The 15,318-nt window shown below is 33.3% G+C and overlaps 1 protein-coding gene across 1 annotated transcript in view; it reads right to left on the bottom strand.

Moving 5' to 3' along the window:
• Window positions 1-7,728: 7,728 nt before the first annotated feature.
• The window catches only part of LOC132190774 (disease resistance protein RUN1-like), a 15,820-nt gene continuing 8,230 nt past the window's right edge, over window positions 7,729-15,318 (bottom strand). The window contains exons 2-6 of the mRNA XM_059605822.1: window positions 11,029-12,130; window positions 10,435-10,710; window positions 9,937-10,328; window positions 9,408-9,870; window positions 7,729-8,337 (exon numbers count right to left, since the gene is read on the bottom strand). Coding sequence (XP_059461805.1) covers window positions 7,729-8,337; window positions 9,408-9,870; window positions 9,937-10,328; window positions 10,435-10,710; window positions 11,029-12,130 — 2,842 coding nt within the window. The remainder of the gene's footprint in view (window positions 8,338-9,407; window positions 9,871-9,936; window positions 10,329-10,434; window positions 10,711-11,028; window positions 12,131-15,318) is intronic.

The following is a 15,318-nucleotide window of genomic DNA, read 5'->3' as shown; positions in this document are numbered from 1 at the left end:
AAAGACTAAGGTTTGGGAATTCACACTCATCAAATCATAACAATATACTTCTATGTTTATCAATATTAATCTGAAGTTCTCACAATTAAAATCTTAGATATGTTTCACTATGCTTCAATAGTTAATCAAAATCATCCCATGTATCCATTCATTGCACAAATCACAAAAGGAATCCAATATCAATTAAATCATCAGATGTATCCGTAAATCACAAAAGATATCCAATCTTGATTGAAACACCAAATGTATCCGTTGAACAAATCACAAGGGATATCCAATTATTTAGGCAAATGAAATCAAGCAATCAATTCTGTGAAATTATCTTAAATCATCAAATGTATCCTTGAATCACAAAAGATATCCAAGAATCACTCCACACACTGAAAAGAAGTAAAACAATTGAAATATTAAATCCAATAAAATCAGATAAATAAAGACTTATATGAAAGTATTGATGTTATTCATCGGTGAGGCTTCATCCTTAACCTTAGTTGGGAATTAGCTCCATATAAAAATAAAACTAAAATCTAAACCTAAACTAAACTAAAGAGAAACTAAACAAAAGAATTTTGCTCTCTGGGATTGTGTATATTTTCTTGAATGCAAAGAAGTCTATTTATAGGCTTAGGGAAGTCCTAGAAACCTTGTTAAACCTAGATAATTCGGAGGTTTGTCTTCCAGTCAAAATAGAAGTTTGAAATCGGAATAGTATTCGTCCAGATTTGTGACTTTTTATTGCAGGACGATCTTGGCATAGTAACTGTCTGAATTAGGAAAATCTTATTTCACAATGAATTGAACTATTTTGAGTTAGCTTTCCAATGCCGTTGAATCACTTTAATTCGATATTTAAACAGAAAGTTATGGTCAAAATACTGAGACATGTAGAAAATCTGAATTTGAATCTGATCCGAAATCTTATCCAATCTGATCTTTTATCCAATTTAATCTGATTTAACCTTTTTCTTGGATTTGGTTAAACTTAACCACCTCATCTAGGTCTTCTCAAAGTATGCTTTCTTCCAAACTTTCAATTTTTCCCTTTAAAGCTGTAATTTTTCTTTAATGACCTACAAAACACTAAAAACACAAAACTAACACAAAATATTAAATAACAACACAGTTAAAGGATTAACTAATGTAAATAAAGGGGTCCAAGTATACAATATTTGGCATTTATCAATTAATAATAATATAAAATAATGTCAATACCTTTTTTAGTACCTAAGTTTTCACTTTTTTATTTTTTTCCACTTAGGTTTTAATTTGTATCACAGATGACACCTAACTTATGGGTAAATACCGGTTTAGTACTTCTATCACCATTCCGTCAATCAAACTAATGAACTGACATATGTTATAACAAAAGCATGCCATGTGTCCTAACAAAAAAAAAATTATAAAATTAATTAAAATAATTTAAAAAAAAAAAAAAAAAAAAAAAAAGAAGACAAATATGGGGTGGCTTGGCCACCCCATTTTGGCCAATGGGAGTGGCCGGCCACCCCCATTTTGGCCATTAAGGGTGGCTGAGCCACCCTAGGGCCGGAATGAGGTGGGTGAAATTAGTTTGGTTGATGGAATCTGTTAAAAGTATTAAATTGGTATTTACCCATAAGTTAGGTACCATTTGTGATGCAATTCGAAACCTAGGTATGAAAAAATAAAAAAGTGAAAAATTAAGTACTAAAAAGTTATTAACCTTATAAAATATCATAATCATCACATAATGCAAACTTAATCATTTAATCAATAGTTTAATAATAATATAAAATATCCTAATTATCACATAATGCAAACTTATGTACAAACTATATAGCAAATTAGGCTCCGTTTATTTCGTTATAAAATGGTTTCCGTAGAAAAATATTTTCAGGGAAGCCATTTTTCCTGAAAATCTTTTCGGTCGAAAACATTTTATGGCATTTACCGCGCGCACAGAAAATGAATATATATATATATATATATCCAATAAGGTCCCGCCGTAGGGACCCACCTCGCCTGGGACCTGCCCAGGACTTTATTGGAAAATATAGATATAAAAAAAAATAAAAAATTCGTGCGCGCGGTAAACAGCGTAAAATGTTTTCTGTCGAAAACATTTTCAGGGAAAATGACTTCCCTTAAAATATTTTCCACCGGGACTTGCTCAGATCTCGGTCATGTCCTAGGTAGGTCCTAGTCAAGTTCCCGCGGGGTCCCGATCAAGTCCTGGGTAGGTACTTGGTAGGTCCCAGCGGGGTCTCGGGTGGGTCCCGGTCAAGTCCTGGGCAGGTCCCAGTCAAGTTTTGGGCGGGTCCCGATAAGGTCCCGGGCAGGTCCCGGTTAAGTCCTGAGCAAGTCCCAGCGGGGTCCCGGGTGGGTCCGTGTCAAGTCCCATGCAGGTCCCAGCGGGGTCCGAGGCTGGTCCTGGTCAAGTCCCTATCAAGTCCCGAGCGGGTCCCGGTCAAGTCTTGGACAGGGTCCTAGGGGGGTCCCGGTCAAGTCCCAAGCGTTTCCTGGTCAAGTTCTAGTGGGGTCCCAATGGGGTCTTTGGTAAGTCCCAGGTAGATCTCGGTCTGGTCTTAGGCAAGTCCCGAGTGGGTCCTAGGCAAGTCTCGGTTGGGTCTCGAGCGGGTCTTGGCAAATCTCGGGCAGGTCCTGGGTAGTTCTGTGTGGGTCCTGTTCAAGTCCAGTTGGGTCCCGGGCAGGTCCTGGTGGGGTCCAAGTCCCAAGCGGGTCCCGGGAAAGTCCCGGCAAGGTTCTGGGCGGGTCTTAGTAAGATCCGTCGATTTGAGAATAAGATTTTAAAAGTCGGAAAATGGTTTACAGTTTTCAAAACCGTAAACATTTTCCAAAAATTAAAGAAGAATTTTCGGTCAAAAGGAAAATATTTTCCCTTGACCACTATTTTACGTCGAAGTAAACACCGTAAATGTGAAAATCATTTTCTAGTAACAATTTTACGTCGAAGTAAACGGAGCATAAAGAAACTGAGAAACGCACTCCCATCCATGCAGTAATCTTAGCAACATCGATTCGTCTAGCTGTAAAAGAAAAGACAATATAAAGAAATTTAAATGAAAAAAAAAAATACATAAAGATTATACGAACCATTAAAGCCCTAGGGAATTTCGCTCTTATTGATCACTTGAAACTTTTACATTACAAAATACTCATATTTATAGGAAAATGCGATAGATATGTATGATAATTAAATATGATTACAATCATATCAATAAAATCAAATCATTACAATCAATTACAATTAAATATTTTAAATCAAATCCCATAATATCCTCTAACGTCGTTGTGTTAAATATCAATTATTTCTCAAGCTTAAATAAATAAGAAGTGGTAAATTCAATTATATAATTAATAATTTTTCAATCTATTCACAAGTGAGTTCAAACTCTCACAACACATAAAACATATAATTAAAATATAAGAAAACACACCAAGTTAAGATTCGAACTCATGATCGATCTTTGTTTTATTCTAATATCACATTAAATAATCACCACTTGTCTAAAAAATTAAAATTTTATATTTAACTAATATTTAACACAAAACGACGGCAATAATCTCAAAGTTAAAAGCCGGCAAGCAGTCCAAAATGTAAAAGAAATGGCCTAGCTCTTGAACAACTCCAACAAATTAAATTAATTGTGCCATTTGGCATTGCCATCCATAAACGGTCAAGATGTGAGGTCTTTGACTTATAAATACCCACCATTTCTAGGTCTTGAGACCAACAACACAATAAAAAGAATCAATGGCATTTTCCCAATATTTCTTCATCCTTGCAATCATAGCAATTCTTGTCCCTTCAATTTTGGCCGTAGAATTTGTGGTTGGTGATGACAAGGGTTGGACCATTAACTTTGACTACCAAGCTTAGGCTCAAGGAAAGGAGTTTCATGTCGGTGACACTCTTGGTAAATTAACTCTATAAACTTTTTGTACTTATCATATTTTGTATATAATTTTTTTGTTTTATTTGCCCATGTTTGTTTTCAAATCAATACTTTGTTAAAGTATTAAAAAATTTACATGTTCCTATCAGCTTAAACTTTTACAACAAATGATAATTTAACATGATAATAGAGCCATAGGTCATGAGTTTGAACTTTGATTCCGTCAATTCACTTCAATTAAATTAAATATTTTAGGTGTTGTGTCTCACCTATTAAAAGGGAAATTGAGACCATACGTGAGGATGAGCGTTAAAGTATTGATTATATCTCATCCGAACAGAAATTTTTTTCCTTTACAAAAAGTGGACAGGGAACCACTCCCATAACATTACTCCAATTTTTGTAAAGGAAAATCATTTTCATTCGGATTTTGATACATAGCATTACTTGACTTTAAGGCTATCTTGTTTTTAAGGGGTTGCTAGTGGATCATTTTTGTTTCTTATTGAGTATTAAAAAAAAAAATATTGTAAATTTATTTCTTTTAAGTTTGATTGATGATGGAAGAATTAACTTTTTGGTGCAATTTTCAAGTATAAAGAGGGAGTTCATAATGTTCTTAAAGTCAATGGAATGTGTTGCACCTTTGGGAATTGAGGCCCTGATTAGTGGAAATGATGTGATTACTCTAGCAACCTCGGAAAAAAAAAATGGTATATTTGTGGTGTTGCCAAACATTGTGAGAATGGAAACCAAAAACTTGCCATAATAGTTCTGCCTCAGACAGTGTCTCCAGCACCTTCTCCTGTTTCAATAGCTAAGAAATGCATTAAACCTATATATTATAGGTGGATGATGGTTGTTTTTGGCATCCTTGCCATGGTCACGGTTTAAAGTTGGATCAATAGTACTATAGTTAAAATTCTCCTTTCATGTTTGTAGAGTGTATTGAATTCATTAATTGTTTGCATTGTATTGGATCTGAATTTATTGATTTATAGTAGTATGTGTGTTCTGAAATATAAACCATTTGTGCTCTATATTTGTACCAAATACTATGTTTGAGCATATTTGTTAATTATCTTGCAAACAGCGGATGGGGTTTAGGCAATTTAACATTATAAAGATGGGGTGGAAATGGCTTTCAATAGAAGTTTTGGCATTTTATCTAGGGGTGTCAATGCGGGCGGTTAAAAACCACCCGCTAACCGCTATAACCGCCTAACAATTAGTGGTTAGCAGTTATTGAGTTTACTAACCGTAACCGCTAACCGCTAACTGCCTTTTTATAAAATATATTTTTATAATTATAATTATAAAAATATTTTTACATATAACATAATCACTTGATCATTAAATCACAATTTGAGTATTAATATATTATTATTATAATTTATATGATTATATCATATAATCACTTGATCATTAAATCACAATTTTTTTAAAAAATAATTAAATCACAATTTGAGTATTAATATATTATCACTATAATTTATATGATTATATCACATGATCAATTGATCATTAAATCATTTGATTATATAATAATAAATTATACATATATAACATGACATAATTCATAAGTATACCAATTCATAATAATACAACAATTAAATATCTAGAGACTTATTTCCAATGTATGTTATAAACTTATAAGTCTATATAAGTCTACATATGCATATGAATAATATAAATGTATAATATCAATACTTAATCATATGATTCAATAACAATTCAAATACTTTATTCAAGACTTCAAATGAATCATATTATTAATGTACAATGATGATATGATTCCTATAATATCAAATTAAGTAACTGACATTGGATTAAACAATGACCAATATGTTACTTATAAACACAATTTAAGTATTAATGTATTATCATTATATGTTGTGACAGTTGTCTGAATTTGAACTTTTTTTTATATATTGTGTTGAATTTCTTTTCTTTTATCTTCTTCTTTTTTTTTTTTTTAAAGTTAACCGGTTATGATTTAATATTTAAGGAAATTTCTTTAAAGTACAAGTAAATGTAAATTTGGGGTCAAATATTTTTGATTTTTCAATATGGGCTCTTTTTATAGCAATTGGGCCCAAGAAGACACTAAAAATACAAAAAAAAAAAAATACAAAAAAAAGGGTAAAAAAAAGGCCCAAAAAAGAAGCCCGAAAAGGTCCAAAAAATCTTAAAGAAAGCTCAAAAAACCCCAAAAAGCCCCAAAAAAAAGCTCAATTTTGAAAAAGCGGTTAGCGGGCGGTTATTTGTTTCACTAACCGTTAACCGGCGGTTAACCGCTAACCGTTAACCGCTAGGCGGTTAGCGGTTGTGGTTAGTGAAATCTACTAACCGCTAAGGCGGTTACGGTTAGCGGTTATTGCTGATAACCGCTAATCGTAACCACCTTGATACCCCTAATTTTATCAACTCAAACATAATTTGATTGTTTATAGGACAATAATGCTAATACCTACAAGTCTTTGCTTTTAGGCTTATTTAAAAGATGAGGATCCACTATAATTTTGCTGTCCATATTTTAGAGGAGGCTATAGAGCTCACCTGCTTTGAGCAACTCGGGGAGTAATGCTAGAAATTACTCTTGTATTTCTCATATATCACTCTGAAAATGATATGGCTTCTAAAATCATTGTTGGGTTTGTGTATTGATCATTATTGAATTTAATTAAATAGTGATTTTAAAAGCCACATCATTCATAAAGTGACATAAGAGGGACACAAGAGTGACTTATAAAATTACTTCAACCTCAGAGCGTAGACTAGGATTCACTACTCGAGGCAAGTGGACCCCACAACCTTCCTCTCTTGTACTATAGAAATTTCAATAAAATTTGAATAACCTAATTGTTCACCGGCATGAACATAAACTTTGGCCACCTACAAGAAGATTCTAATCACATGCTAGCAAATTGGGAAGAGAGACTCATTGTTAAATTACCAATTATCTCAAAAGCTTAAGCTGGTAATAAGATATAAATTTAATCTCTTAAATCATTGTGAAATATTTAATTAAAATGGAGGGTGATTTGACGGAGTCAATGTTCGATCACAGGACCTTTGCTCTAATACCATATTAAATTACCAGTTATCTTAAAAGCTTAAGCTGATAGGAAGAGATAAATTTAATCACTTAATCATTATTTCAACACTCGTTATTTATCCATCTCTTTTTTAAATTCACCATTGGATATTGTGTATGATTCATATGTAGATCCAATGGAGATGAATGTAAGATAGATGAGAGATCGATGAAAAAAATAACATTTATCTTTGAAAAAAAAAAAAAAAAAATTGGCTACCTTGGATATCGATTGAAAGACCTTCTATGATCATATGAGTGGGGGGTTTTTCAATTATTAGATATTCAGTATTCATGACACATCCATCATGCGTTTAATAGATAGTTCTTCTAATTTTCTACCACAAGCAACAAACAATGATCAAAATGACAATCCCATGAGCCATGGCCATATGATCCCTACTTTTTTAATATGGTAATACAAATTGTACTATCTTCATAATATATTTAAAACTGCAAACTTTTAAGTTGTATGGAATTTCTTGTGCACTCGTTTGTTAAAACTGAATGGGATTGTTAGAAAAGAAATGGGATAGGCGTCCTTTTTTTTTTTTTTAAATGTCCACACAAGAGAATGGAAATGAGAAGGTGATTCAATCTAGTAACTTCTGCTTCATGAGACACAATCTATAGTAGATTGAGCTACCCTTTAGAGATGGAATTGAAACCAATGTATGCACTTCATCCTTATCTGCTGCATTACTTGTTGTGTGAACAAATAATGACGATAATGGATCAAGTGCTCCATTCCTCTGTAGCAAGCTTTTTGAGCTTTTTCTCTTTCATCAAAGTTTGTGAATCATCATTCATATTTGGAGATCTCATTTTTCTCTTAGAGGAGCATCTGTTTTCTATATTGTTATTGTCATCCTCATCATCACTGACAACAATGGCATAATCCTCATCTTTTCCATCAACAACCCTGTTATATACTAGATAGACCCCTGTTTTCTTCACAATGAATATTTCAGGCCTCCAATCTACAAGAACCTCTACTTCATCACCATCCTCAAAATCATTGGTACGAACAATATTGCGTATACGTAGGAATAGGTGATCTCCAAGAGGGAATAGGCCACCGGTTGTTGCTGCCAAATTAGTCAGAATAGTATTCCTGGTATGGTTGATAAATGATATGCTACCTTCGATAAATGACATGCTACCTCTATATGAAGATAATACTTGAACACGTGATGCAAATACAACACATACACCAAACTCTTTCAATATGGGATCAACAGTAGGTACTTTAAAATGTACGGAGGGTCCCTCACACTGATACATGAACCAATCGGGGATTTGATTGCCGGGGAGGACAATGCCAACTCCACGCAGAACCCATTCCTATTACATCAGCAGAGGATGATGGGTGTTAAGTATTAACTAAGTGATATGAGATAACATGATATCATAACAAAGGTCTAGAGTTGAAATTCTACTTTGCACATTATTCTATGGGAAAAATACATTTTACCCTCAAGAACTATCCACCCATTTGCACTTTGACTTCCAATGTTTAAAAAGTGATACTTAACCTCCCCACCCAAACTTCCAAATTGTTGCAATTCGACCATTCTGACTTTTCAATGCCCCTATCCCAAGTTAAAAATTAAAAAATTAAAGGGTGTTCGGTCTCAGGTGGCCGAAGCCACCCCTAGGCCCAACTAGGGTGGCCGGCCACGCCTTATTTTTATTTTATTTTATTTTATTTTTTTTAATTTTTTAATTTTTTTAACTTGGGATGGGGCATTTTCGGGAAAAAAAATCAGAATGTTCGAATTGCAACAATTTGGAAGTTTAGGGGGTCAAGTGTCACTTTTTAAACATTGAAGGTCAAAGTGCAAATGGGTAAATAGTTCAAGTGGATAAAATATATTTTCCCCTTATTCTATTTTAGTTAAAAATTAGGAAAAACTTTACTTTAAACCCTTGAATTACCACACTTTTTGGCTAGCCCCCCAAACTTTAAAATCTCTCAATTTCACCCCTCGAATTTCAATTTGATGCAGTTTACCCCCTCCGTCAATTTTTGCCGTTAAAACCCCTAAAATGACAAATTTACCCTTCAATTTTCTTTTTATTAAAAAAATGAAAAAAAAAAAGGGTTCATAAGGTGGCCCAACCATGGGTCGCCTTGTGATTTTTTTTATAATAATTTTTTTTAAAAAAATTTACTTTAAAATTAAGGATAAATTTGGAATTTTATAAAAAAGTCAGGGACATAAACGTCATTGTCTCTCTTTTAACGTTTAAAATCTGACGAAGGGGTTCAAATTGACAGGTTTTGAAGTTTGGGGGCTTGTCAAAACGCACGGTAATTCAGGGATCTAAAGTGAAGTTTCCCCTAAAAATTAAGACAGAGAGAGAGAGAGAGATAGATAGATAGAGAGAGAGAGAGAGAGAGAAACATGTACCTGTAGGATGCTTTGCTTAAAAGTATGTGTTAGATTCATGCATCCTTCCATGCCAACAGACATAATAGGATTTGACCGCTTATCCAGACCTGGAATTTCGACTAATTTGTGACAGTTAGTAAGGTACAAACCATTCATATTTGAGAGCTTTGATAGATCCGGCATTCTTTCCAATGCAGTGCAGTGTTTTGCATCTAAAAAAATCAAACTTGCTGGTAAATCCGGAATTGATTTAAGCTTTCTACAGCAATCCAATCTAAGATCTTGAAGCTTCGAAAGACCACCTAGGCTTGTTGATAGGCTTTCAAAACTATTGCATCTTAAATCTAAAATTTTAAGAGAACATAAATTCCAAAGATCAGTAGGAATTCCGTCATCCGATAAACTGCAGTCCCAAAGACATAAGTGTGTTAGTGAGTTCAAGCCTTGTAGTGCAGCAGGCAGTAGCTTGATTGACTTAGGACTTTTCCTTGGTGATATCCAAGACCAAAAGAGTGATGGCAATGACTTAGACGGTGATCCTTTACACCCACATAGAGATAAATATTTGAGATTCTTCAGTTGCACTATACTAAAAGGCACTTGTCTTATAGCAGTTCTGTCTGCAAGAAGAGTTGTCAATGATTCCATCTCCCCTAAGTTGTTAGCCAAATTATGCATTTTAGAACACCCAGAAAGAATGAGAGTTTCTAGTGACTTCAAGTTATAGAAACTCCTTGGCAAACTTTTAAGGCATTTGCAATTTTTCAAATTCACCAAAACAAGATTACTAAGATCTCCAATGGAGTGGTGAACCTCAAGCAAACTCGTACAATGTTCAAGTATTAATTGCTCTAGATTTGGGAGTTTTGAAAAGTCAGGGGTCTCACTCAGATAATAAGAGTGACTGAGATTTAGAATTTTCATCTTCTCAAGCAACTGCTAAACAAATAAGAAAACAACCAATTAGAAAAGGAAGGAAAGCGCAATAGTAGAGCGTAGAACATAAAATAATAATAATAAATAAATAAATCATTGATTATTTTACCTTGGGACTTTCCCAAACTTTTTTGAGATTGCTATATTGCAAGTCAATTACAACTAAGTTTCTTGGATAAAAGTCATTGGGAATAAACTTTAGAGGAAATCTATGCCAGTAGAGCCACCTTAATTCTTTGGAAAGATATTTATAGTCTCCAGTGAGTCGTACGTGATCAAGTTGGAGTAATCTTAGTTTCTGCATCTTAATAAATGCTTTTGAATTGAAATTCATTTTACTTAGACTTGTCAATTCTAAAGTAAGTCCTTCAACTGCATTTGTTCCCTGTAAAAACACAAGAATTGCATAAGACAAGTGATTATCTAAACTTATCACATAATCTTTCTTATTAATCATTTCCTTTATCTTGCTTTGCTTAATATAATGTAATCATGTTTGCAACTACAAAAACAATAGAATGATATTAGGAAAAAAAAAAAAAAAAGTTCCTATTTTCAAATAAGAAATATATGGATTATACTTTCAAGGCATGTGATCAGTGTGAATTAGTACGCATTTGCTTCCCGAATTACATATATCTTAAAGAGAAAGAATTTTTTTTTTTTTTGTTTCAACGTTTTCAATTGAGAAAGTTCTTATTACCTCGTGCTTTGTCAATATATCAAATGCATCCTCATGCAGCCATAATCTACTCCATTTCCCAGGTTCGTTGGGGTGTTTTTCACGAACGATTTCTCTTCCCATGTCTCGCAACAAATCATGCATTGTAAACTCATTTGTCTCACTAACTTTAAGAAGACACCGTTGAATGAGAACACTAATTCCAATCTTTTCAAAAAAACCACAGCCATCCAATATTTTTACAACATAGTCTATATCCTTTCCTATGAAGAAACATGATATGTCAAGGAATATATCCTTTTCAGTATTGTCGCTTAGTCCATCAAAACTTATTCTAAGTTTATTTTGAATCTGCTCATGAGGAATCCTCTTCAATTTATCTAATGCACTTTTCCATTCTAGCATGCTTCTAGAGAAAAGGAATGAGCCCAAAACTTCAAGTGCTAGTGGCAACCCTCCACAGTAAGCAACAACACTTCTTGACAAATCAGTATAATCTTCAATAGGATAACTATTCCTAAAGGCATGCCAACTAAAGAGCTCAAGAGAGTCAATGTCATTCATTGCTGTAACTCTATATACACTATCCACTTCTAGCTCCTTTAGCAAATGCTCATCTCTCGTTGTTATAATAATTCTACTTCCCAAACCAAACCAGTCACGCCTTCTGCAGATGGCATTCAGTTGCTCCATTTGGTCTACATCATCAAGTATCACAAGTATTGCTTTACTACAAAGCCTTTCTTTAATCATATTGATTCCTCTATCAACACTACTTATCTTTATCTCGCTTGTCTTCAAGATGTCAGAAAGAAGTTGTTCTTGTAGATGAACATGACCCCTAGGTTCCTTGGAAGTTTCCCTAACATTTGCAAGAAAACTTTTACCTTCAAATCCATGAAAAAATTGGTTATAAATGGCTTTAGCAATGGTTGTTTTGCCAATTCTGCCCATTCCCAAGATTCCTACCATGCGAATATCGCTAGCTCCAACATTTAATCCAAAAGTTATATCTTGAACATGAGAATCTACTCCAACTGGGTAGAGTGCTATAAACAAGTGTGTGTTGTTCAGTTCTCTTGAAATCTCTTCAACAATTTTCTTAATAAACTTTGCTTCATGCCTGGATATTATTTTAAAAAGTTAGGTAGAGTCATATTATACAAGAGAAAATTGAACTATAAGTTTCATATACACAAATATGTAAAAAGTTAGAACATATTAGTTTTGGCCATTATCCTTAACTCATTAGCATTTACCATACTAATGGGTCAAAGTTTGAAGAAACTAAATTTTTATACCATAGATTTATGTTAACCCAAAATCCAATAGACTCAACACCTCTCTCACACAGACAACAAAAATTACCCTTGCTTTTAATTCCATGACAAATAATAGTGTTTTGTTCTTTTCAAACATATAGTGCAGCTGGCAAAGTAAGATTTTTTGTATCGTAGTTGCAAAGGGTTTTCTTCATTTTCTCTACTTATTTTCACTCTTTCTGTCTCAAAAACTAAACAGGTGGCCTATATGTATGCAAAAGGTAGGTCAATATAAACCAAGTCAACTAGGCTTTTTTTCCCACATGATTTGATGGAATATCAAATCACATCAATAAATTTCCACCATGATTTGAATTCTATCAATGCCTCTAAAGGCAATAACAAACTACAACTATCATTCAAGTTGAAGTAATACTTGAGATGAGCATAAGAGTTGGCTTAGTCATAACACTATATTACCTTGTTAGTAATTTTGGCCACAACTTTCTTAACTAACTCTTCTTCTTGTAGATTTATTTACTCTCTACAACCTTCTTTTATTTGGGCAATGATCAAGTTATACATATATAGGAGAAACTTCACTTTGTACCCCTGAACTACCACCCATTTTGATATGCTCCCTTCAAACTTTAAAACTCCTCAATTTAGACCCTTGAACTTTCAATTTCTATCTCTTTGGACCTTCTCTGTCAATTTTTGCTGTTAAAACTCTTAGAAAGACAAAATTACCCTTCAATTTTCTTTAATGAAAAAAATTAAAAAAAAAAATTGAAAAAAAAGGTTACAAGGTGGCCCAACCGTGGGTCACCTTGAGATTTTTTTTAATATTTGTTTTTTTTTTTTAAAAAAAAAAAAGTTTTAATTTGAAATTAAGGATGAAAGTGATAGAAATTAATAGTTCAGAGGTCCAAAATGAGAGGTTTTAAAGTTTGATGGTGGCATGTCAAAAGGGGTTGTAGTTCAGAGGTTTAAAGTGAGGTTTTCCCTTTTTTTTTTTTTTAATAAAACTATGCCTTAAAAAACCGGTTTAGCCTTAAAAAGAAAAGGGTTCACACTACATGTCGTAATTTTAAACTACCTCTAAAAATTGATTTAGCTTATATATATATATAGCTGAATCACTTTTTAGAGGTAGTCTAGAATTACAACATGTAGTGTGAACCCATTTTAGCAATGAAATAAAAAATAAAAAAAATTGATAGAATATAAAGTTAAATTAAATAAAAACAAGAAAGTATGAGAAAAATGAGAAAGAGATAAGCAAAGAGTTTTGAGGTGGTTCCACCCTAAAAACTTACTTCCATTGTTTATAATGTCCAATATATATATATATATACTTTGACTATGTTAGATTTTTTTTTTTTTTTTAATAAAATAAATGTTCATATTATAATATATGTATATATAGAAAACATATTGCAATGTGATACTATAAATGTCCTAAAATATAGTAGGTGAAAGACAAAACTATTGCTTATGCGAACTTACCCGTCTTAGATCCACCTTGACAAATTAGCAACATCACACAAAGCTCTTCTCCACTTGAGAACTTTGTCCATGTCCAACAAGTAATGCTCTTCATGTTTAGCGAATGCTTCTGCAAAACTACCCGTCTGCTTTCTCACATCAGAGGGCTCAACATCATAGAATATAGGTAGAACTAGTTGCTTCAAAGTTCTTCGACACTCCATAATTTCCACAAGTTCCTCCATGCACCACCTTGAAGCCGCATAGTTCCTTGAGAAAACGATGATAGAGCTTCTAGATCCTTGGATTGCTCCTATCAATTCGGATGTAAGGTATTGTCCTCTTCGGAGCTCATTGTCATCTTTAAAGATTTTGATTCCAGCATCTCTCAAAGCGAAGTAGAGGTGGTCGGTGAAGTTTTTGCGCGTGTCTTCGCCTCTGAAGCACAAGAAAACGTCATAGATCCAGTTGGAACGAGGGGAAGAAGATGAAGAGAAGATGGCTTTAGGAGATCTCGAAGTTCTGATAGCCATGGCTCAACTCCCAAAGACTTGATTTATCCTGATAATTTATTTGAAGTAAAATGAATAAAAGTGTTTGTAAGGATAAAGGGGTGGAAATCCAAGAGGAAAACAAAGAGAAATAGTTAAAGAAAGCTGAATGGACTTTGTCCTCCATCCCCTTAACTATTTATAGATAGGCATCCCCTTAAATAGTAAAATATGGTGTGGGGATAACCACAGCTGTTTTGATGTGATCATCCCCTAACACATCACCATTATTGATCCAATCTCAACACGGGGAACAACTTTTTGTATAGTTGTTTCCGTGTTCAAATTGGAACAATAAATTACACTAATAATGGTTGATTTGGACACACAGGTCAAACTCATACAAGAACTTCAAAGAAAAAAAAAAAGGAAGCTCTTTTTTCAATTCCCTTACATTTCTTCTAAGCAATTTGAATTCAAAGATAATAAGAAAGTCATAAATTTGTTCCCATGTTAGACGTTAGAGAAAAGACAAGCACTTTCAATTCCTTTATTGCATTTTTTCAAAGTACACATATATAAATCCTTTCTTATAAGAAAGTCATGTGATTGGACACTCACACCTAAAGTCAATCTCACCATTCTCTTATCTAATGGCTAATATTGTTGCCTGTAATCTTAATTCACAAAAGAAGTGTTGAATTTGGATTATATTTTCATTGCCATTTAGCACTTCCATAAATTCTTCTTCATCTTCCTCCATCATCGTTGCAAATTTAAAAAATTGTAATGAAATATAAATTGAGAGAAAAGTAGCCGAAGCAAGAGAAAAAAATGAGATAAGAGAATTTGGGGTGGTTCGGCCCAGATGTATACTCCTAAGGGTTACATTGTGCATTTGTGCTCTTATTGCTTAATGTGTTTAGAATACAAATGGCCTATATTTATAGGGAAATTGTGTTTAAAGCAAGGACTCTCTTTTGTTTGATATAAAAATGTTAAAAATAGATATAAGAAATACTTGAGAATAGGGTTGATAAGTTTTATTATTAGTTATTTATTATTATTTT

This window comes from Corylus avellana, chromosome ca8 (assembly GCF_901000735.1).
Source record: "Corylus avellana chromosome ca8, CavTom2PMs-1.0".
NCBI classification, from domain to species: Eukaryota; Viridiplantae; Streptophyta; class Magnoliopsida; order Fagales; family Betulaceae; genus Corylus; species Corylus avellana.
This window is presented reverse-complemented; position numbering and strand designations above follow the sequence as displayed.